Genomic DNA, 22,021 nt, shown 5'->3' with positions numbered 1-22,021 from the left:
TCTGTGCTCTCTCCTGTCTAATAGTACTCCTCTGTTCTCTCTCCTGTCTAATAGTACTCTTCTGTGCTCTCTCATGTCTGATTGGACTCCTTTGTGCTCTCTCCTGTCTGATAGCACTCCTCTGTTCTCCCTCCTGTCTGATAGCACTCTTCTTTGCTCTTTCCTGTTTGATACGACTCCTCTGTGCTCTCTCCTATCTAATAGTACTCCTCTGTGCTCTCTCCTGTCTGACAGCACTCCTCTGTTCTCTCTCCTGTCTGACAGTACTCCTCTGTGCTCTCTCCTGTATGATAGGACTCCTCTGTGCTCTCTCCTGTCTGATTGGACTCCTCTGTGCTCTCGTCTGTCTGATAGTACTTCTCTGTGCTCTCTCCTGTCTAATAGTACTCCTCTGTTCTCTCTCCTGTCTAATAGTACTCTTCTGTGCTCTCTCATGTCTGATTGGACTCCTTTGTGCTCTCTCCTGTCTGATAGCACTCCTCTGTTCTCCCTCCTGTCTGATAGCACTCTTCTTTGCTCTTTCCTGTTTGATACGACTCCTCTGTGCTCTCTCCTATCTAATAGTACTCCTCTGTGCTCTCTCCTGTCTGACAGCACTCCTCTGTTCTCTCTCCTGTCTGACAGTACTCCTCTGTGCTCTCTCCTGTATGATAGGACTCCTCTGTGCTCTCTCCTGTCTGATTGGACTCCTCTGTGCTCTCGTCTGTCTGATAGTACTTCTCTGTGCTCTCTCCTGTCTAATAGTACTCTTCTGTGCTCTCTCAAGTCTGATTGGACTCCTTTGTGCTCTCTCCTGTATGATAGGACTCCTCTGTGCTCTCTCCTGTCTGATTGGACTCCTCTGTGCTCTCGTCTGTCTGATAGTCCTTCTCTGTGCTCTCTCCTGTCTAATAGTACTCCTCTGTTCTCTCTCCTGTCTAATAGTACTCTTCTGTGCTCTCTCATGTCTGATTGGACTCCTTTGTGCTCTCTCCTGTCTGATAGCACTCCTCTGTTCTCCTCCTATATTCTCCACAGGAAGTTATTTTCTTTTTTAATTTCTTTTCTGTCTGACCACATTGCTCTCTGCTGACACCTCTGTCCATTTTAGGAACTGTCCAGAGTAAAAGCAAATCCCCATAGCAAACCTCTCCAGCTCTGGACAGTTCCTAAAATGGACAGAGGTGTCAGCAGAGAGCACTGTGATCAGACAGAAAATAAAATCAAAAAGAAAAGAACTTCCTGTGGAGAATATAGCAGCTGATAAGTACTGGAAGGATTTAGTACTATTTAAGATTTTTAAATAGAAGTCATTTACAAATCTGTTTAACTTTCTGGCACCAGTTGATTAAAAAAAAATAAAAAAAAGGTTTCCAGTGGAGTACCCCTTTAAACTTTCAAGAAGCCATGATGTTCCACCAAGTGCCATGGCCGGTTTGTTTCCATGGTTATACAATGTTGATTCCTCTCTTGGTCTTTACTGACTTTGTCTGACTTCGCTGGAAGCCTGCTTACCCTGATGGGATATAGGAGATCTTCCATCTTTTTTAGTAGACTCCTCAAAAATCTGGAAATATAGACACTTTTAATATTTAAGACTTTAAGTCCATTTTTTTTTTTTAGGAGAATATCCTGGATAAAAAAAAAAAAAAAAAGACCTATTATCCCCACTGCTTGTGTCCTTCCTGGTACCTGGTGGCAAGAAATGCCAAAATCAGCCAATCACCAGCTGCAGAGGTAATTTTTCTCGGTCAGTGATTGGATGAGTGGGCATAAGCAGGGGCTCTGGGGTAGGGTGCGGGGAGGCGAGGCTTGTATTATTTTATTTCCAAGCCTTTTAACCTAAAATATATACACATCAGACTTGCTTGACCCCCAGATTGTTGAGCAGTCTCCTAAAAAAAAAGCAACAACTCCAAGACCCCTGCGGGGTACACAGGTCTCCTGCAACCCAAGGGGTTATTTGGCAGGCTAGTCAACACAAAGAGAGGAAGTGATGCTGGATAGGGGCACACACTGTCTGTCACTGTTCATGGGGCACCCTGGCATTGAGCAAAGAAACAAACACCTAAAGGGAATGATTAGAGCCAGATACTGAAACATTTTCTTTTTTTTTAAATTAGTTTCTATTTTCTGACTGCAATTAATCAAAATGTCATTTTAGTACATTATTATGGGGGCAGCCATCTTGCCTGAGCTGTAAGAAGCATTTTTTGATATGCTTTATGGCAGGACCCATGGACCATAGACAACAGTAGAGGGGACCTGTCTGGGGTCAAGTCCTGGAGAAAAAAAGTGTGGGAACTTAATCAAGATTTCCACTCAAGGGCTGGTCCTGCAGGACTCCTGCTAATGGTAACAGTGTTCCTGCTGTGGGAAGAAAAAAATAGAAATCATGGCTTATAAAATCATGGCTTTGTCCAAGCTGAAGCACAGCCATGGAAAAAGTCTGATAGTACTCCTCTGTGCTCTCTCCTGTCTGATAGCACTCCACTGTGCTCCCTCCTGTCTGATAGTACTCCTCTGTGCTCTCTTCTGTCTGATAGTACTACTGTTCTCTCTCCTGTCTGATAGTACTACTACGTGCTCTCTCCTGTCTGATAGGACTCCTCTGTGCTCTCTCCTGTCTGATAGTACTACTCTGTGCTCTCTCCTGTCTGATAGGACTCCTCTGTGCTCTCTCTTGTCTGATAGTACTCCTCTGTGCTCTCTCCTGTCTGATAGGACTCCTCTGTGCTCTCTCTTGTCTGATAGTACTCCTCTGTGCTCTCTCCTGTCTGATAGCACTCCTCTGTGCTCCCTCCTGTCTGATAGTACTCCTCTGTGCTCTCTTCTGTTTGATAGTACTACTGTTCTCTCTCCTGTCTGATAGCACTCCTCTATACTCTCTCCTGTCTGATAGTACTCCTCTGTGCTCCCTCCTGTCTGACAGAACTCTTCTGTACTCTCTCCTGTCTGATAGAACTCCTCTGTGCTCTCTCCTGTCTGAAAGCACTCCTCTGTGCTCTCTCCTGTCTGATAGCACTCTTCTGTGCTCTCTCCTGTCTGATAGGACTCCTCTGTGCTCTCTATTGTCTGATAGTACTCCTATGTGCTCTCTCCTGTCTAATAGCACTTCTCTCTGCTCTCTCCTGTCTGATAGTACTCCTTTGTGCTCTCTCCTGTATGATAGTACTACTCTGTGCTCTCTCCTGTCTGATAGCACTCCACTGTGCTCCCTCCTGTCTGATAGTACTCCTCTGTGCTCTCTTCTGTCTGATAGTACTACTGTTCTCTCTCCTGTCTGATAGTACTACTACGTGCTCTCTCCTGTCTGATAGGACTCCTCTGTGCTCTCTCCTGTCTGATAGTACTACTCTGTGCTCTCTCCTGTCTGATAGGACTCCTCTGTGCTCTCTCTTGTCTGATAGTACTGCTCTGTGCTCTATCCTGTCTGATAGGACTCCTCTGTGCTCTCTCTTGTCTGATAGTACTCCTCTGTGCTCTCTCCTGTCTGATAGCACTCCTCTGTGCTCCCTCCTGTCTGATAGTACTCCTCTGTGCTCTCTTCTGTTTGATAGTACTACTGTTCTCTCTCCTGTCTGATAGCACTCCTCTATACTCTCTCCTGTCTGATAGTACTCCTCTGTGCTCCCTCCTGTCTGACAGAACTCTTCTGTACTCTCTCCTGTCTAATAGCACTTCTCTCTGCTCTCTCCTGTCTGATAGTACTCCTTTGTGCTCTCTCCTGTATGATAGTACTACTCTTTGCTCTCTCCTGTCTGAAAGTACTCCTCTGTGCTCTCTCCTGTCTGACAGCACTCCTCTGTTCTCTCTCCTGTCTGACAGTACTCCTCTGTGCTCTCTCCTGTATGATAGGACTCCTCTGTGCTCTCTCCTGTCTGATTGGACTCCTCTGTGCTCTCGTCTGTCTGATAGTACTTCTCTGTGCTCTCTCCTGTCTGATAGTACTCCTCTGTGCTCTCTCCTGTCTGATAGCACTCCTCTGTGCTCCCTCCTGTCTGATAGTACTCCTCTGTGCTCTCTTCTGTCTGATAGTACTACTGTCCTCTCTCCTGTCTGATAGCACTCCTCTATACTCTCTCCTGTCTGATAGTACTCCTCTGTGCTCCCTCCTGTCTGACAGGACTCTTCTGTGCTCTCTCCTGTCTGATAGAACTCCTCAGTGCTCTCTCCTGTCTGATAGCACTCTTCTGTGCTCTCTCCTGTCTGATAGGACTCCTCTGTGCTCTCTACTGTCTGATAGTACTCCTATGTGCTCTCTCCTGTCTAATAGCACTTCTCTCTGCTCTCTCCTGTCTGATAGTACTCCTTTGTGCTCTCTCCTGTATGATAGTACTTCTCTTTGCTCTCTCCTGTCTGATAGTACTCCTCTGTGCTCTCTCCTGTCTCATAGTACTCCTCTGTGCTCTCTCATGTATGATAGGACTCCTCTGTGCTCTCTCCTGTCTGATTGGACTCCTCTTTGCTCTCGTCTGTCTGATAGTACTTCTCTGTGCTCTCTCCTGTCTAATAGTACTCCTCTGTTCTCTTTCCTGTCTAATAGTACTCTTCTGTGCTCTCTCATGTCTGATAGGACTCCTCTGTGCTCTCTCTTGTCTGATAGTACTCCTCTGTGCTCTCTCCTGTCTGATAGCACTCCTCTGTGCTCCCTCCTGTCTGATAGTACTACTGTTCTCTCTCCTGTCTGATAGCACTCCTCTATACTCTCTCCTATCTGATAGTACTCCTCTGTGCTCCCTCCTGTCTGACAGGACTCCTCTGTGCTCCCTCCTGTCTGATAGCACTCTTCTGTGCTCTCTCCTGTATTATAGGACCCCTCTGTGCTCTCTATTGTCTGATAGTACTCCTATGTGCTCTCTCCTGTCTAATAGCACTTCTCTCTGCTCTCTCCTGTCTGATAGTACTCCTTTGTGCTCTCTCCTGTATAATAGTACTACTCTTTGCTCTCTCCTGTCTGATAGTACTCCTCTGTGCTCTCTCCTGTCTGATAGCACTCCTCTGTTCTCTCTCCTGTCTGACAGTACTCCTCTGTGCTCTCTCCTGTATGATAGGACTCCTCTGTGCTCTCTCCTGTCTGATTGGACTCCTCTGTGCTCTCGTCTGTCTGATAGTACTTCTCTGTGCTCTCTCCTGTCTGATAGTACTCCTCTGTGCTCTCTCCTGTCTGATAGCACTCCTCTGTGCTCCCTCCTGTCTGATAGTACTCCTCTGTGCTCTCTTCTGTCTGATAGTACTACTGTCCTCTCTCCTGTCTGATAGCACTCCTCTATACTCTCTCCTGTCTGATAGTACTCCTCTGTGCTCCCTCCTGTCTGACAGGACTCTTCTGTGCTCTCTCCTGTCTGATAGAACTCCTCAGTGCTCTCTCCTGTCTGATAGCACTCTTCTGTGCTCTCTCCTGTCTGATAGGACTCCTCTGTGCTCTCTACTGTCTGATAGTACTCCTATGTGCTCTCTCCTGTCTAATAGCACTTCTCTCTGCTCTTTCCTGTCTGATAGTACTCCTTTGTGCTCTCTCCTGTATGATAGTACTTCTCTTTGCTCTCTCCTGTCTGATAGTACTCCTCTGTGCTCTCTCCTGTCTCATAGTACTCCTCTGTGCTCTCTCCTGTCTGACAGCACTCCTCTGTTCTCTCTCCTGTCTGACAGTACTCTTCTGTGCTCTCTCATGTATGATAGGACTCCTCTGTGCTCTCTCCTGTCTGATTGGACTCCTCTTTGCTCTCGTCTGTCTGATAGTACTTCTCTGTGCTCTCTCCTGTCTAATAGTACTCCTCTGTTCTCTCTCCTGTCTAATAGTACTCTTCTGTGCTCTCTCATGTCTGATAGGACTCCTCTGTGCTCTCTCTTGTCTGATAGTACTCCTCTGTGCTCTCTCCTGTCTGGTAGCACTCCTCTGTGCTCCCTCCTGTCTGATAGTACTCCTCTGTGCTCTCTTCTGTCTGATAGTACTACTGTTCTCTCTCCTGTCTGATAGCACTCCTCTATACTCTCTCCTATCTGATAGTACTCCTCTGTGCTCCCTCCTGTCTGACAGGACTCTTCTGTGCTCTCTCCTGTCTGATAGAACTCCTCTGTGCTCTCTCCTGTCTGATAGCACTCTTCTGTGCTCTCTTCTGTCTGATAGGACTCCTCTGTGCTCTCTACTGTCTGATAGTACTCCTATGTGCTCTCTCCTGTATGATAGTACTACTCTTTGCTCTCTCCTGTCTGATAGTACTCCTCTGTGCTCTCTCCTGTCTAATATTACTCCTCTGTGCTCTCTCCTGTCTGACAGCACTCCTCTGTTCTCTCTCCTGTCTGACAGTACTCCTCTGTGCTCTCTCCTGTCTGATTGGACTCCTCTGTGCTCTCGTCTGTCTGATAGTACTTCTCTGTGCTCTCTCCTGTCTGATAGTACTCCTCTGTGCTCTCTCCTGTCTGATAGCACTCCTCTCTGCTCCCTCCTGTCTGATAGTACTCCTCTGTGCTCTCTTCTGTCTGATAGTACTACTGTTCTCTCTCCTGTCTGATAGCACTCCTCTATACTCTCTCCAGTCTGATAGTACTCCTCTGTGCTCCCTCCTGTCTGACAGGACTCTTCTGTGCTCTCTCCTGTCTGATAGAACTCCTCTGTGCTCTCTCCTGTCCGATAGTACTCCTCTGTGCTCTCTCCTGTCTCATAGTACTCCTCTGTGCTCTCTCCTGTCTGACAGCACTCCTCTGTTCTCTCTCCTGTCTGAAAGTACTCCTCTGTGCTCTCTCTTGTATGATAGGACTCCTCTGTGCTCTCTCCTGTCTGATTGGACTCCTCTTTGCTCTCGTCTGTCTGATAGTACTCCTCTGTGCTCTCTCCTGTCTAATAGTACTCCTCTGTTCTCTCTCCTGTCTAATAGTACTCTTCTGTGCTCTCTCATGTCTGATTGGACTCCTTTGTTCTCCCTCCTGTCTGATAACACTCTTCTTTGCTCTCTCCTGTTTGATACGACTCCTCTGTGCTCTCTCCTATCTAATAGTACTCCTCTGTGTTCTCTCCTGTCTGATAGTACTTCTCTGTGCTCTCTCCTGTCTGATAGTACTCCTCTGTGCTCTCTCCTGTCTAATAATACTCTTCTGTGCTCTCTCCTGTCTGATAGAACTCTTCTGTGCTCTCTCTTGTCTGAGAGCACTCCTCTGTTCTCTCTCCTGTCTGATAGTACTCCTCTGTGCTCTCTCCTGTCTGATATGATTCCTTTGTGCTCTCTCCTGTCTGATAGCACTCCTCTGTGCTCTCTCCTGTTTGATAATACTCCTCTATGCTCTCTCCTGTCTGACAGTACTCTTCTGTGCTCTCTCCTGTATGATAGGACTCCTCTGTGCTCTCTCCTGTCTGATAGTACACCTCTGTGCTCTCCCCTGTCTGATAGTACTTCTCTGTGCTCTCTCCTGTCTAATAGTACTCCTCTGTTCTCTCTCCTGTCTAATAGTACTCTTCTGTGCTCTCTGATGTCTGATTGGACTCCTTTGTGCTCTCTCCTTCTGATAGCACTCCTCTGTTCTCCCTCCTGTCTAATAACACTCTTCTTTGCTCTCTCCTGTTTGATACGACTCCTCTGTGCTCTGTCCTATCTAATAGTACTCCTCTGTGCTCTTTCCTGTCTGATAGTACTTCTCTGTGCTCTCTCCTGTCTGATAGTACTCCTCTGTGCTCTCTCCTGTCTAATAATACTCTTCTGTGCTCTCTCCTGTCTGATAGAACTCTTCTGTGCTCTCTCCTGTCTGATAGTACTCCTCTGTGCTCTCTCCTGTCTAATAATACTCTTCTGTGCTCTCTCCTGTCTGATAGAACTCTTCTGTGCTCTCTCTTGTCTGATAGCACTCCTCTGTTCTCTCTCCTGTCTGATAGTACTCCTCTGTGCTCTCTTGTCTGATAGCACTCCTCTGTGCTCTCTCCTGTCTGATAGTACTCCTCTGTGCTCTCTCCTGTCTGATATGACTCCTTTGTGCTCTCTCCTGTCTGATAGCACTCCTCTGTTCTCTCTCCTGTTTGATAATACTCCTCTATGCTCTCTCCTGTCTGACAGTACTCCTCTGTGCTCTCTCCTGTATGATAGGACTTCTCTGTGCTCTCTCCTGTCTGATAGTACACCTCTGTGCTCTCCCCTGTCTGATAGTACTTCTCTGTGCTCTCTCCTGTCTGATAGTACTCCTCTGTGCTCTATCCTGTCTAATAGTACTCATCTGTGCTCTCTCCTGTCTGATAGGACTCTTCTGTGCTCTCTCTTGTCTGATAGCTCTCCTCTGTGCTCTCCCCTGTTTTATAATACTCCTCTATGCTCTGTCCTGTCTGACAGTACTCCTCTGTGCTCTCTTCTGTATGGTAGGACTCCTCTGTGCTCTCACCTGTCTGATAGCACTCCTCTGTTCTCTCACCTGTCTGATAGTACTCCTCTGTGCTCTCTCCTGTCTAATAGCACTCCTCTGTGCTCTCTCCTGTCTGATAGTACTCCTTTGTGCTCTCTCCTGTCTGATAGCACTCCTCTGTGCTCTCTCCTGTCTGATAATACTCCACTGTGCTCTCTCCTGTCTGATAGCACTCCTCTGTGCTCTCTCCTGTCTGATAGGACTCCTCTGTGCTCTCTCCTGTCTGATAATACTCCTCTGTGCTCTCTCCTGTCTGATAGGACTCCTATGTGCTCTCTTTTGTCCTATCAGACAGGAGAAAGCACAGAGGAGTGCTAGCCCATCCTCACTTACTGGACTTTGTCCATGCATGTGCTTCAGCTTGGACAAAGCCATGATTTTATAAGCCATGATCTCTAAAAAAAAAAGGAAATACAATTTTGTTATTAAGTATATTAGAAAGGTTAATGTTTTGCCAAGATGTACAACATGTACACCCCCACGCCCCCTCCCATAGACATGAATGAAGGGGTGTGGCGTGACATCATGAGGGGAGCGTGCGGCAGTGTGAGAACGCTTCAGCACACAAAACCCTTCACTACACCGGCACCTACTGCCGGGGCCGAAAAGTCACACTGCCGCTCAGCCTATCGCCGGCCGATTCGGGACTTCACTGCGGCTGGTGATTGGCTGAGTGCAGTATGACTCTTTGACAACCAGCAACCAGGAAGAGGATCGCGGCAGAGGCCGGAGCCGGATAGCGGAGGCCCCGGGGGAGCGGAGGAAGGTATGTACATCTTTATTTTTTTAATGCCGGCAGTATGGGGGACAATTTTTATATTCTGGAGTTCTCCTTTAATTTTCATCAGTAACAACATATAAAAAGTTTTTGGATCTGACATTGCCCATTTATCTTTAACAGTCTCCAAATTAGCAGACAAGTTTGGTTTTTTTTCTTGCAGTTTTTGGAATACTGTTGCTGCAGTTTTTGAGCCAAAGCCAGAAATGTATTCAAAAGGAATGGGACATATAAAGGAAGAACTTACACTTCTCCTCTCTTATGGATCCACTTCCGACATTGGCAAAAAAAACTGCAGTGGCAGTTTTCCAAAAACTGCCAGAAAAAAAAACAAGTGGAAACTTAGCCTTATACCATCCTACCCAAGCAGATTTTTACAAACTTGTTCAATCTTCCATTGGAATTCAATCTTTCGTCGGAAGTTACGATTTGGAACTTCAGACATGTGAACTGAGTAGTGGAATTCCCATGGAAATCAATGGGAGGGTATTCTGTGCTGATTCTTTATAGTATAAATGGGGCCTAATTGTTTACCCACTTCTGAGACATAGCTGGTGTCTTTGGCAGTCAGGGCATGATGGGAGCTGTAGGTTTTCAAAAGCAAGAGAGCTACAAACTGAGGAACACTAGGGGGGATTTATTAAAACCTGTGTAGAGGAAGGGTGGTGCAGTTGCCTGTAGCAACCAATCAAATAGCTTCTTAAATTTTTCAGAGGCCTTATGAAAAGTGAAAGAAGGAATCTGATTGGTTGCTTTGGGCAACTGCTCCACTCTTCACGGAATTTGCTAAGAATTTGCGCAGAATTTGCGTGATTGGTGGTTGTCGTCGTGCAAAAAAAAAAAAAAGGTTTCCTCCTATATTTCTGAGTGGAATTCCCCAGAAATTCCGCAGCGGAATCTTTAAGCGAGAAATCCTCGTCAATTCCTCAGTGTGAACGGGGCCTTATACTGTGTGAATATCTATGGGGTCTGAACATGCAACTACAGAAGAGGGGGAAATAATAAAAAAAACAAGGGTATGTTTAGGGTATTTTCCCTGTATCAGAAAATCTGTAGCAGACCCCCATTGAAGTCAATGTAATCTGCTGCAGATTCGGCTGTCTGGGCATGCTGGGAGTTGTAGTTTTGATACAGCTGGAGGCACCCTGGTTGGGAAATACTGCACTAAAGATATGTTCACACAGAACCAATCGCCGCTCAGCTTTCATTTTTCAAGAGCAGTGTTCAAAGTGTAGGCCGTGATTGGTTGCTAGGGGTAACAATACCAGTTGTTTTTTTCAATCAGTTCTCTGATCATCATCTCTCTGCCCTGACCGAATCTAGGAATCGCGCGTCCACGCGTCGGGTCTCACACTGCGCAGGCGCGGCCCACAACCTAGAGAGGAGAGCGGGGGCGCGCACGTCGGCTCTGGGGATACCGGGGATACCAAGTTGCTTGTAGAGTAACACCTGGGCAAGAGGGCGTTTTCCTTGGACAGGGGGAAGAGCCGAGAAGAGTGCGGCTGACAGGAACCGGGGACACACCGGAGAACGCGCTATAGAGAAGACGGAATCCCGGCAGGAGAGTAACTGCCACCCGACCAGCCTCACCATTCAGTCCGCACAGGGAAGCCCCAGGTCAGTGCTGCGTTGTCACCTGTAAACGGCACCGCGCGCAGAGCGCCCCCTGCAGGCGGCATTTAGGTGTCAGTGCATGCAGTGCGGGTGATGCCCTGTGCCCACTACTGCCCCCCAGTACCAGTGAGTGTCTCTCCTCCCCTCCTTCTTCTTCTCCTCCTTCCTCCTCCGTGTGTCTGGAGCAGCCTGGCCGCGGACCTTCCTGTGGGACAGCCGCGGCATGAGGGGGGGCTGCCCTGTGCCGCCGCCGCCGCCGTGCTCCCTGGGATGGTGGGGGCGGATTGCGGGGGTGTGAGGTAGGTCTGGGGGAGCGGATTGCGGTTGGGTGGGAGCAGTGCTGCGGTGAGGATCCAGCAATGCAGAAGGGCCAGGCTGTGCGGGAATGTGCTGCTGCAGGGACCGTCCGCCCGGCTGTGTGCCCTGCCCCTGGTGCTGTGCCCATGGACCCCCAGCTGTGATCGCCCCCTCTCCGCTGACTTCCTATGCAGAGGTGTGATCTGCCTTCTTCCTGGGTGCTGCTGACATGGGATCCATCATCCACTCTGCATGCGAGATGTGCAGGGGCCTCCGTGCTGATGGTGACAGGAGATCTGTCATTGCATGGAGCAGTGGGATCACCCTGGAATGCAGCTATGGTGGATGGGCCTTTCCCTTTTTTCTCTGTTGCATTGTATTTCTATCCAGTGTGCTGTTGCAAAACTACAACTCCCAGCATTCCCGGACAGCCGAAGGCTGTCCGGGCATGCTGGGAGCTGTAGTTTTGCAACAGCACACCGGTGGGGGAAGCACTGCATTAGGATCTAGCACAGCGTTTCCCAGCCAGGGTGCCTCCAGATGTTGCAAAACTACAACTCCCAGCATGCTGAGAATTATAATTTTGCAAAACCTGGGGGCACCTGAGAAACACTGATCTGGCCTGATATTGTTTGCTTTACTCTTGCTGTTTGCCATACCCACAACATGTAGGAAGGCATGGGAGAAACCTCCGACTCGATTTTGTCATCGCTGGTTTAGTAGAGCAAACCGTGGCCCTCCAGATGCTGCAGAACTACAACTCCCAGCATGCCCGGACAGCCAACGTTTTTTTGCAACATCTGGAAGACCGCAGTTTGGAGACCGCTGTCGTCGACGTTGCAGCTCGGCTCCTAGGAGTGTGGTAGTGACAGCTGAATGTTGGTGCTGGGATCTGTGGTTTCATGCCAGTGTGCACCTTTCAATGGGATGCACCTTTTTGGACGAGTGATCAAAACACTGTAGGGATTGAATCCCGTCGGAGTGCCGCTTCATGATCTTCTGGGACTGTGATGTCAAGGCAACCCCCCCCCCCCGGAGCTGAGCACCCGTTTGGACTAGAAGTCCTTCACAGTGCCTGTCCATTTCTTTATCTTGTCTTAGTAGACATGTTGCTTTCTGGGCCGTTGTGAAACTACAACTCCCAGCTTGAATTGACAGCTTGGCGCAGTAGGGGTATGTTGAGAGTTGTAGTTTTGGAGCAGAGTGGACAACATTGTGTTCAATTTATAGTTAGCGGTAGAATGTTAAGATCACTGCTTTCAGGCTGTCGGAGGTAAATGTTGGTGCTTATTTCTATGGCGTAAAGCGAGTGTGAAGCTTTTATCCGTCCTCTGAAATGTTCTATACGTTTTCGAGCTGTTGTGAAACTACAACTCCCAGAATATACTTGCAGCTGTATGGGGCATGTTGAGAATTGTAGTTTTGGTGCAGGGTGGACAACTCTGTGCTAGGGCGGTAGAGCATGATGAACGCACCAAACAACTCCTCATAGCTCAGCTTCCAGGAGTGTGGCAGTGACTGGCAGATATTAGCGCTTGGATCTGTGCTTTAAAGCAAGTGTGCGACCTGTTGCTTTCTGGGCTATTCTGAAACTACAACTCCCAGCATGAACTGACATCTTGCAGGAATCTGGGCATGCTGAGAGTTGTAGTTTTGCTTCAGGTAGGAGAATGCCATGTTAGCCGCTGTGGAGTGTGGTGGTGATCACATCAAACAGCTTCTCATATCTCAGCTTTCAGGAGTATGGTGTAAAACAAGTGTTCACCCTTTAGCCGTCCTCTGAAATGTTATTGACCTCCTAGACATGGTGCTTTTGTGAAACTACAACTGCCGGCAGAAACTGATTGCCCACGGCTGTCATGGCATGCTGAGAGTTGTAGTTTTGGTGCAGGTTGCAGAATGCTGTGATAGGGTATGTTCACACATACACACGCACACACGCACACACACACACACACACACACACACACACACACACACACACACACACGCACACACACTTGCACACTTTACCCCACAGACCACTTTTGAAGAGAAACTTATTCTCCATCCTCAGGGGAGGGGGGGGGGGGACATGTATGACTGCTGGAACCCCCCCACAATCTCCTGTATAAGTTCCCCGCTCTCCTTCTTAATGGAGCGTGTTGACCACTGCACGAAGCGATGGCGGACCCCCCCCCCCTCCTCCATGCAGCTGTATTGGAGAGCCAGAGATTCCCCAGTGCAGCGCTCTCCTATAGAGATACATTTAGGGAGCATGTAGGCCATCATTTCGTGTGGTGGTCGACACGCCCCCTTCAGGAGGAGAGCTAGGGGTCGCACCCCCCCAAGGTCTGACACTTATCCCCTACCCTTAGAAAAAGGGATACGTTTTTGTATCCCAAAGATCTCCTTTAATGCAATTTTGGGTGATTGCCTTAAAGGAGTTCTCCGCTGCAGCAGCTGCGCCCCTCGTGATGTCACACCACACCCCCTCAATGCAAGTTTATGGGAGGGGGCGTGACAGCTGCCCCGCCCCGTCCCATAGACTTTTTGAGGGGTGTGGCAGTGACATCATGACCCCGCTGCCCACCCCCATCTAAAGGAACGCCAGGTGCTGCATAGAGATCGCGAGGCTCCCAGCGGTGGGACCTCCGTGATCAGACATCGTATCCCCTTTCCTTTGGATAGGGCATAAGATGCCTAGGGGGAGAGTACCCCTTTAAAGAGGTTTCACTCTACTTCATAGAACAAATGGGTCTGAATGTCTTCGTCCTAAAGCCAAGAGGGTGCAATTCTCATGTACTGTACAGTGTTACCAGTTTCATTGGAAGCCGTGTCAATGTAGTTTAATGCAGCAGTTTTATTGATAATTTGGGGTCCCCCAACTTGATGTCCTTTTAGTAAATAGCTACGAGGCAGGAGGTTGCACCAGTCAATGACCCGTCTTCCAGTCACCATAATCAGCCTATTACCTCCTGACCTTCTTATGCATGGTCCACTGATAATATCAACAGGACGTCTACTTCCTGAATTGGCTCTTGGATATCTGCCACAGGTTCACATTTATTGCAGCACGTCACCCTGGCAGCAGTGGGTACTTATTTTTTTATATATATATTTTTTTCTCTGAACTTTAAGACGTGCAAGGCTTTTATCTCATAGGTTAATCCATTTTTGACTTATTTGCAGTAAAGTTCTGAACTTTCGTCAATAAAACGTAGCTGTAGATATTTTTGGGACCATTGGATTTTGTGACTAGGGATCAAGAGACTGTGCTGTCCGCTCTGCATGGCTAAACATTAAACCAAAGAGGGCAGTGGTCTCCAAACTGTGGACCTCCAGGTGATGCAAAACTACAACTCCTAGCATGCCCGGGCAGCCAACGGCATTCTGAGAGTTGTGGTTTTGCAACAGCTGGAGGTCCACAGTTTGGAGACCACTGCAGTAGTGCATGTGGACTGGTATTGTTGTACAGTGGTCCCTCAAGTTACAATATTAATTGGTTCCAGGACGACCATTGTGTGTTGAAATCATTGTATGTTGAGACCAGAACTCTATGTAAACCTGGTACGGTAATTGGTTCTGAAGGTACCAAAATGTCATCCAAAAATAGGAAAAAGTGAGGATTAAAGAAAAATAAGTAGATAACTAATATAGATAAAGCAAGTTCTTACATATAAAAGTAAGAAAGATCTGCTGGGAGCTGTAAATCACTGTCTGTGTCAGGGTTTCCCAAGCAGGGAGTCTCCAGCTGTTGCAAAACTACAACTCCCAGCATGCCCGGACAGCCAAGGGCATGCTGGGAGTTGTAGTTTTGCAACAGCTTGGGGCACCCTGCTTGGGAAACACTGGTCTATGTAGAGGACAGGAGCTTCTTCAGGGTCCTGTACAATACACACAATGTCCTAAAAAAAAGTAACATGGAGCTGCCCTTACCTGGTGTCCAAAGGAGCAGGTAACCCTGAAACAGGTAAAGAGTAGTACTGAAAATGTAATACCTCCCTGTACTGTAGGGGACGCTACCAGACACCAGTCAGTGCATGCACTTCAGTAATACAGGTAAAGAGTACAGAACATGTAGTACTTCCCTGTACTATAGGGGGAGCTACCAGCCAGTCAGTGCATGCACTTCAGTAATACAGGGGTTTTACCAGTAAAATGCCCATTCTGATTGGTCAGTTCATTGACACGTTTCACAGATCTGGACTGTCTGTACATTGTATGTTGAGTCTGGTTTCAACTTACAATGGTCCAGAAAAGACCATTGTATGTTGAAACTATTGTATGTTGAGGCCATTGTAAGTTGAGGGATCGCTGTACTGGAATAACCTCTTAACCTGCTTGTATTGCAATACATAATATAGTATTTACAAAACAAGTCTTCCTTTATTTTAGTGTATTTACTGGAAAACACAATTTTATGCTACACATATGCTCCAAGGTTTATACATAGTAATCTTGACTGTTTTTACCCATAAACCGAAAGTGAAACTTAATGAAATCATTTGCACCTTTTTCTGTGTTTCTCACCAGCTCTTGTAGTAAACCCGGTCACATACTTTTTGTACCACTACTGACTGATTTTAAAGAGAACCTGTCATTACTTTAATTCTACCTGAACCAAAAGTCATCTGGGTGGTCCCCAGCAGCTTCGCCCCACCAGCCTTGATGGATAGATATTTTCCCGTGTGGGTATAGCGGGAGACCAACGCCAGTGGGGCAGACGAAAGCCTTCAGGGACCGCCCCAATGACTTGTCCTTCAGGCGGCATTAGTTCCCTTTAACTATAGTGACAACAGTTCACAAGATTGCAGTAGTTGAAATCAATTAGTAGTGCTAGAGAGAGGGAGACAGTTCAACCCCCCCCCCCCCCCCCCTTAGGCAGTGTTCACACAGCGGAATCCGTCAGGGATAATCCACCTGGCCATTCCATTGCAGCAGAGCCCCATTGATTGTAATGAGATTCTGCTGCACTGTGCACATGGCAGAATTTCCAGACACAGAAATCCAGATCTCGGCGTCCGCTGAAAGAATAGACTTGCTCGGAAATGCATTGCCTTCTATGAGATGGCACATTTCCGAGAGGTCCTAGTGCCCCCTGGTTTATTCAAATGTGCGCAATGTCCGGGCAAACATTCAGCACATTTTTGGTGCAGGGAACGCGGCCTTATTGAGAGATGTAGTGTACATACCTTGTATTATTTAGTCTCCTGTTTCTTCATAGACCAGTATTGGCTGAGAGGTTCGCTAGGGCGTTTACAGGCTGTTTTTGGATACCAAACTTTGAAAGTCAGCTCTTTCATGCAAAAAAGGGTTACATATGTGTTTATTTGTACTGTCATTTTGCCTCTTTTCGAGCCATTTTTGAGTTTTATTTTCCAGATTTTTATTTTCCAGCTGTTTGTTTCCAACTGCAAATTCTATTTTGTAATTGGGAAACCAGTCAAGCAAAAAAGTACTAAAAAAAATAACATAACAACAAAAATACCAGGGGGAATAAATAAATACATGAAAATGTTGAAATGACTTGCCTAGCCTATAGCAACCAATCCAAGCTCCCCTTTCATTTTTTAACCCCTTAAGGACCCATTTTCCCCTTAAGGACCCGGGCATTTTTTGCACATCTGACAACTGTTTTTTTAAGCATCTGGGATACTTTTACTTTTCATTCTGATTCCGAGAGTTTTTTCGCGACATATTCTATTTTAAAGCGCAACTGTCATGAGTTTTAACCCCCATAAACCAGGCTCAGCTTGACAAAGTTGTTAGAAATAACAGTTAAATCATACCTTTTGCTTCTTTCTAGCTGCTTTAATGATGCTAAAAAATGCTTTTAACCATAGTCAGCAACAGTCGGATAAGCATGGCTATGCCCGCAGCCGCCATGCCTATATGTCAGTGCTGGGGACGCTGTGTGATTGGTCCACAGGTCCCAGCACTGAGAGCCCTTATTACTGTACTGTAGAAGAATAAACGGCGCCCGTTCATCTATGCATTCCGGTGATGCAAGCAGCCAGCACTAGCTCTCTTTCTGCTAGTATTTGCTCCCTATAGCCCAATGCGCGGCGTAATGCTGTAGCGGAATGATCTGGCCGCCTGAATTACATCACAGCAGTAGATGAGACCGGGCAGCCAGATCATTCCGCTACAGCATTACGCCGCGCATTGGGCTATAGGGAGCAAATACTAGCAGAAAGAGAGCTAGTGCTGGCTGCTTGCATCACCGGAATGCATAGATGAACGGGCGCCGTTTATTCTTCTACAGTACAGTAATAAGGGCTCCAGTGCTGGGACCTGTGGACCAATCGCACAGCGTCCCCAGCACTGACATACAGGGGATAGGCGTGGCGGCTGCGGGCATAGCCATGCTTATCCGACTGTTGCTGACTATCGTTAAAAGCATTTTATAGCATAATTTAAGCTGCTAGAAAGAAGCAAAAGGTATGATTTAACTGTTATTTCTAACAACTTTGTCAAGTTGGGGCTGGTTTATGGGGGTTAAAACTCATGACAGTTGCGCTTTAACATTGGTAAATTTTTGTCGATATTTGCATCAATTCCAAAATTGAATGAAAAATTTTAAATTTTTTTTTGCTTTGAAACTCTCTGCTTATTAGGAAAATAGACATAACAAATACATTATATATTTATTTACATATACAATATGTCTACTTTATATTTTCATCATAAAGTTGACATGTTTTTACTTTTGGAAGACATCAGAGGGCTTCAAAGTATAGCAGCAGTTTTCAAATTTTTCACAAAATATTCAAAATTGGAATTTTTCAGGGACCAGTTCAGTTTTGAAGTGGATTTGAAGTGCCTTCATATTAGAAATACCCCACAAATGACCCCATTATAAAAACTGTACCCCCCAAAGTATTCAAAAGGACATTCAGAAAGTGTGTTTGACGACTTTTCGTTAAAGTTGGATGTGTAAATGAAAAATTTTTTTTTTTACTAAATTGCTGTTTTTTCCCCAATTTTTACATTTTCACAAGGGGTAATAGGAGAAAAAGCCTCCCAAAATTTGTAACCGCATTTCTTCGGAGTATGGAAATGCTCTGCGGGTGAACTACAATGCTCAGAGGAGAAGGAGCGCCATTGAGCTTTTGGAGAGGGAATTTGGTTGGAGTGGAAGTCGGGGGCCATGTGCTTTTACAAAGCCCCCCCCCCCCCCCCGTTGTGCCAGAACAGTGACCCCCGCCCCCCACATGTGACCCCATTTTGGAAACTACACCCATCAAAGAATTGAATAAGGGGTGCAGTGAGTATTTACACCCCACTGGTGTTTGACAGATCTTTGGAACAGTGGGCTGAGCAAATTAAATATAAAATGTTTTCATTTTCACGGACCACTATTCCAAAAATCTGTCACTTGTGGGGGGTGTAAATGCTCACTGCACCACTTGTTAAATTCTGTGAGGGGTTTAGTTTCCAAAATGGGGTCACATGTGGGGGGGTCCACTGTTCTGGCACCACAGGGGGCTTTGTAAACACACATGGCCTTCAATTTTGGACACATTCTGTCTCCAAAAGCCCAATGGCGCTCCTTCTCTTCTGAGCATTGTAGTTCGCCCAATGAGCACTTTACATCCACATATTTGGTATGTTCTTTCTCAAAAGAAATGGGGTTACAAATTTTGTGGGGATTTTAGAGTAGGGTAACACAAGCATTTTAGTGAAAAAAAATAAAATTCTTTTTTATTTTATTTTTCATTTTCACATCCAACTTTAACGAAAATTCATCAAACACTTGTGGGGTTTTAAGGCTCACTATACCCCTTGTTACATTCCGTGAGGGGTGTAGCTTCCAAAATGGGGTCACATGTGGGTATTTGTTGTTTTGCGTTTATGTTAGAACCGCTGTAAAATCAGCCACCCCTGTGCAAATCACCAATTTAGACCTCAAATGTACATGGTGCGCTCTCACTTCTGAGCCATGTTGTGCGCCTGCAGATCACTTTACACCCACATATGGGATAGTCCCATACAAATTTTGGGGGTCTTTTTTTCCTTTTACCGCTTGTGAAAATTAAAGGAAAACTGTCCATATGTTTTCTCCCGCACTATCCACAGGTACCGATGGATAGTGCGGGAGACGCTGAACATTTTGAGTCCTACCTTGCCCGGATGTGCTGCGCTGTTCACCCGTTAGAGCAGTTTTTCTGTATATTTAAATTAGCTGCTAACTGGCACGGGCGGGGTTACTGCCTTCATCTGGCACTGTGACGTAACCGCCGCCTGGTCCGCAGCACCGCCCGGCTAATGAATATCCATATAATGTCTTACACTCTCCTTCTCATCCTGGCCGATACTGCGCATGTGCGGTTTTCCTACTATACCCGGAAGCGGTTTTCAGCGCTGCTTCATTAGTCCGCAGCAGTGCTGGAGTAAGGTTGTAGGCATGTTCATGCCTACCATCTATTAGCAATATAATGAAGCAGCGCTGAAGACCTCTTCCGGGTATAGTAGGAAATACCGCACATGCGCAGTATCGGCCGGGATGAGAAGGAGAGTTGTTGTTTTTTAACAGCTGGATGCTCCATTTTGGAAACAATGCCGTACAAGACGATTTTTTATTTTTATTTTTTTAGGGGGGACTGTGTAAGGGGTGTATATCTAGTGTTTTACTTTTTATTTTGTGTTGTGTAGTCTTTTTAGGGTACATTCACATGGGTGAGGGTTTACAGTGAGTTTCTCCCTGGGAGTTTGAACTGCGGCGGAAAATTTGCTGCATCGCAAACTTGTCTTTGAAAACTCGCTGTAAACCCCCTCCTGTGTGAATGTACCCTGGGGGCAAACCTCCAGCTTTTGCAAAACTAAAACTCCCAGCATGCTCTTTGGCTGTGCATGCTGAGAGTTGTTTCTAAGCAACAGCAGGAGGTGAACAGTCCTCACCTTCTGCTGTATCCTGCCACCGGGACTGCCGCTGCTGCTGCCACCGCTTCTGCCGACGGGACCGCTGCCGCCGCTCCTGAGGGGACCCCCGCCGACCTCCGGACAGGTAAGGGACCTCCGTCTGCCCCGATTGCCGCCCCGATCACTGCCCAACAGGGCAGTGATTGGTCAGTCGTTCCGACTGATCAATCACGTGATCGTGAGGTGGCACCCCTGCCACCTCACTCCTGCTGGGTAAGGGTGAATGGGGCTGTCTTGGGGCTGTCACCCTTTTTTTTTTTTGTGGGTCACCAGAGATCCTTTTGACCCGGAATTGCCGCCAATTGCCCATCTGAATTGAATCAGCAGTCATCCCGGTCCGGTCCCCGCCCGTCGAGTGGCGGGGACAGAAATTAGTCAGAGCGTACCTGTACACCCTTGGTCCCTAAGTGGTTAAAGCGAACCTGTCATCAGTTTTATGTTGCCAGACCGCAGGTAGCATGAAACTGGTGCAGGCATTGCAATTCTGGCACTCTAGGAATTTGAGACGTTCGGGCATTTGAGTAATCATAGTGTAAAACAGCTGCCGGTAGTTCGATAATTAGTCCTTGGGGCGAGTCCCGATGCCAGCTTGAGTGACGTGTTCCTGTATTGTATATGGAGGACGCTGGACCGATACTTGTCCCGAGGACTAGTTACCTGAATCCCAACGGCTGTTTGAACTATGATTACTCTGAAACACCATAGTGAGTAATTCATAGTGTCCCGGACTCGTGATGCCTGCACTAGTTTCATGCTTCTCGCGGTTTACAGTCAACATTTAGGCAACATTTATGTTTAACATGCAGCACCTTGAGCTTTTTTTTTACGGCTCAAAAATTGTCCTCTGGACATTTTATGACCCTTAACAAAAGCCCAAAATAGTGTGTGTGTGAACATGGTCTGAATGCTGAATATAAAGTTAACATACCTATTGCTCTTGTTGTTCATTATCTGCTGTAGCTCTTCTGCTTCCAGGTCCCCATTTAGTTAATATGGCCTCCTCACCATGTGGTTCAGTTGTCTGAGATACACCCCGCGCTTCCCTTTTCTCAGACTAGCCCTAGATATCAGCACTGGCCTGTACCCGTGTGTTACCCTCTCCAGTAGCCACACCAGTGTTTCTTATGTCTATTTCTCAGTCTTTCCTTCTGTGTATTCTTCACGTGTTGCTGGTCTCCTACATTGGTGACCACTCTGTCAATACACATAATAGGCAGAATATCTGGGGTCACTAGTAGTAGACGTTTGACAGTGCTGCTCATTTATTCTATTTTCATTGTGTGATGCAGTTGACAGTTCCAGTGTTTCCTATGTTGATTCCTGAGTGGCTTGTGACTGTTCTGCAATTCTCAGTTGTTGCCTGGAGTTAGACTTTAAATGACCAGCTGTTAAGGCATCTGTATCTCTAAACCCAATAATGCACATTGGAGGTGGCGGGCTAATTTGAGCTGACAACGGTGAATGGTTATATTACAGAGAGTGATTGGCAGATGCTTCATATAATGACAGAATTGCTGGGCGATTGTCTCCACGCTGTGCAGGATTTTTCCTGACTGCCTAAGTAGCCTATAGCAGAAGATACATTGTAGACTTCATGGTGTTTGTTGTTTTGCTGTTGAGAATTTGCTTCCAGGGTTACAAATTAAATGTTATTACACTTTGTATTTTATGAAATTAGCGAAGTTAAAAATGGCAGATATCATGTTCATTTTATTTAACTGCTGGAGCAGGTCTTATTATTGTAGTGTAATGAATGCGGGGAACTGCAGAAAGCCAGGATTGTAATCTACGTGCGGCAAGAAACTCTAATCAAATAACTTAAGAGCAGATTCTGGCATTTAGGCTACCTGGCTTTGTTTCTTACCGGAAAATTATATAGTTGTTTGTGATTGAAAGTCTTTGGTGTTTTTTGTTTTTTTTTTGGTTTTGGTTAAACTTTTGTTATTTTTCTTTCTTTATTCATATATCTAAAAGTACACGCCCAGCACTTCGGGAAATAAAATCCCTCTCTTCAGTGCGGATCCCTTAAAGGAGGTGTTTTGGTGTGAAAAACTTATCCTGGGG

The 22,021-nt window shown here is 46.6% G+C and overlaps 1 protein-coding gene across 4 annotated transcripts in view; it reads left to right on the top strand.

Moving 5' to 3' along the window:
- The first annotated feature begins 10,596 nt into the window (after positions 1-10,596).
- The window catches only part of ADCY6 (adenylate cyclase 6), a 220,415-nt gene continuing 208,990 nt past the window's right edge, over positions 10,597-22,021 (top strand). For 2 of the 4 annotated variants that reach the window (XM_056562242.1, XM_056562241.1), the window contains exon 1: positions 10,917-11,055. In XM_056562242.1, coding sequence (XP_056418217.1) covers positions 11,027-11,055 — 29 coding nt within the window. In that variant the 5' untranslated portion in view covers positions 10,917-11,026. Of the gene's footprint in view, positions 10,760-10,916; positions 11,056-11,116; positions 11,250-22,021 lie in introns of those variants that run through there. The other 2 variants (XM_056562246.1, XM_056562243.1) reach the window with 2 other exon arrangements.

The sequence above is a fragment of the Hyla sarda genome, chromosome 2, assembly GCF_029499605.1.
Source record: "Hyla sarda isolate aHylSar1 chromosome 2, aHylSar1.hap1, whole genome shotgun sequence".
In the NCBI taxonomy this organism is placed as follows: domain Eukaryota; kingdom Metazoa; phylum Chordata; class Amphibia; order Anura; family Hylidae; genus Hyla; species Hyla sarda.
Note: the sequence above shows the minus strand (reverse complement) of the source record. Positions and strands in the feature narration are given on the sequence as shown.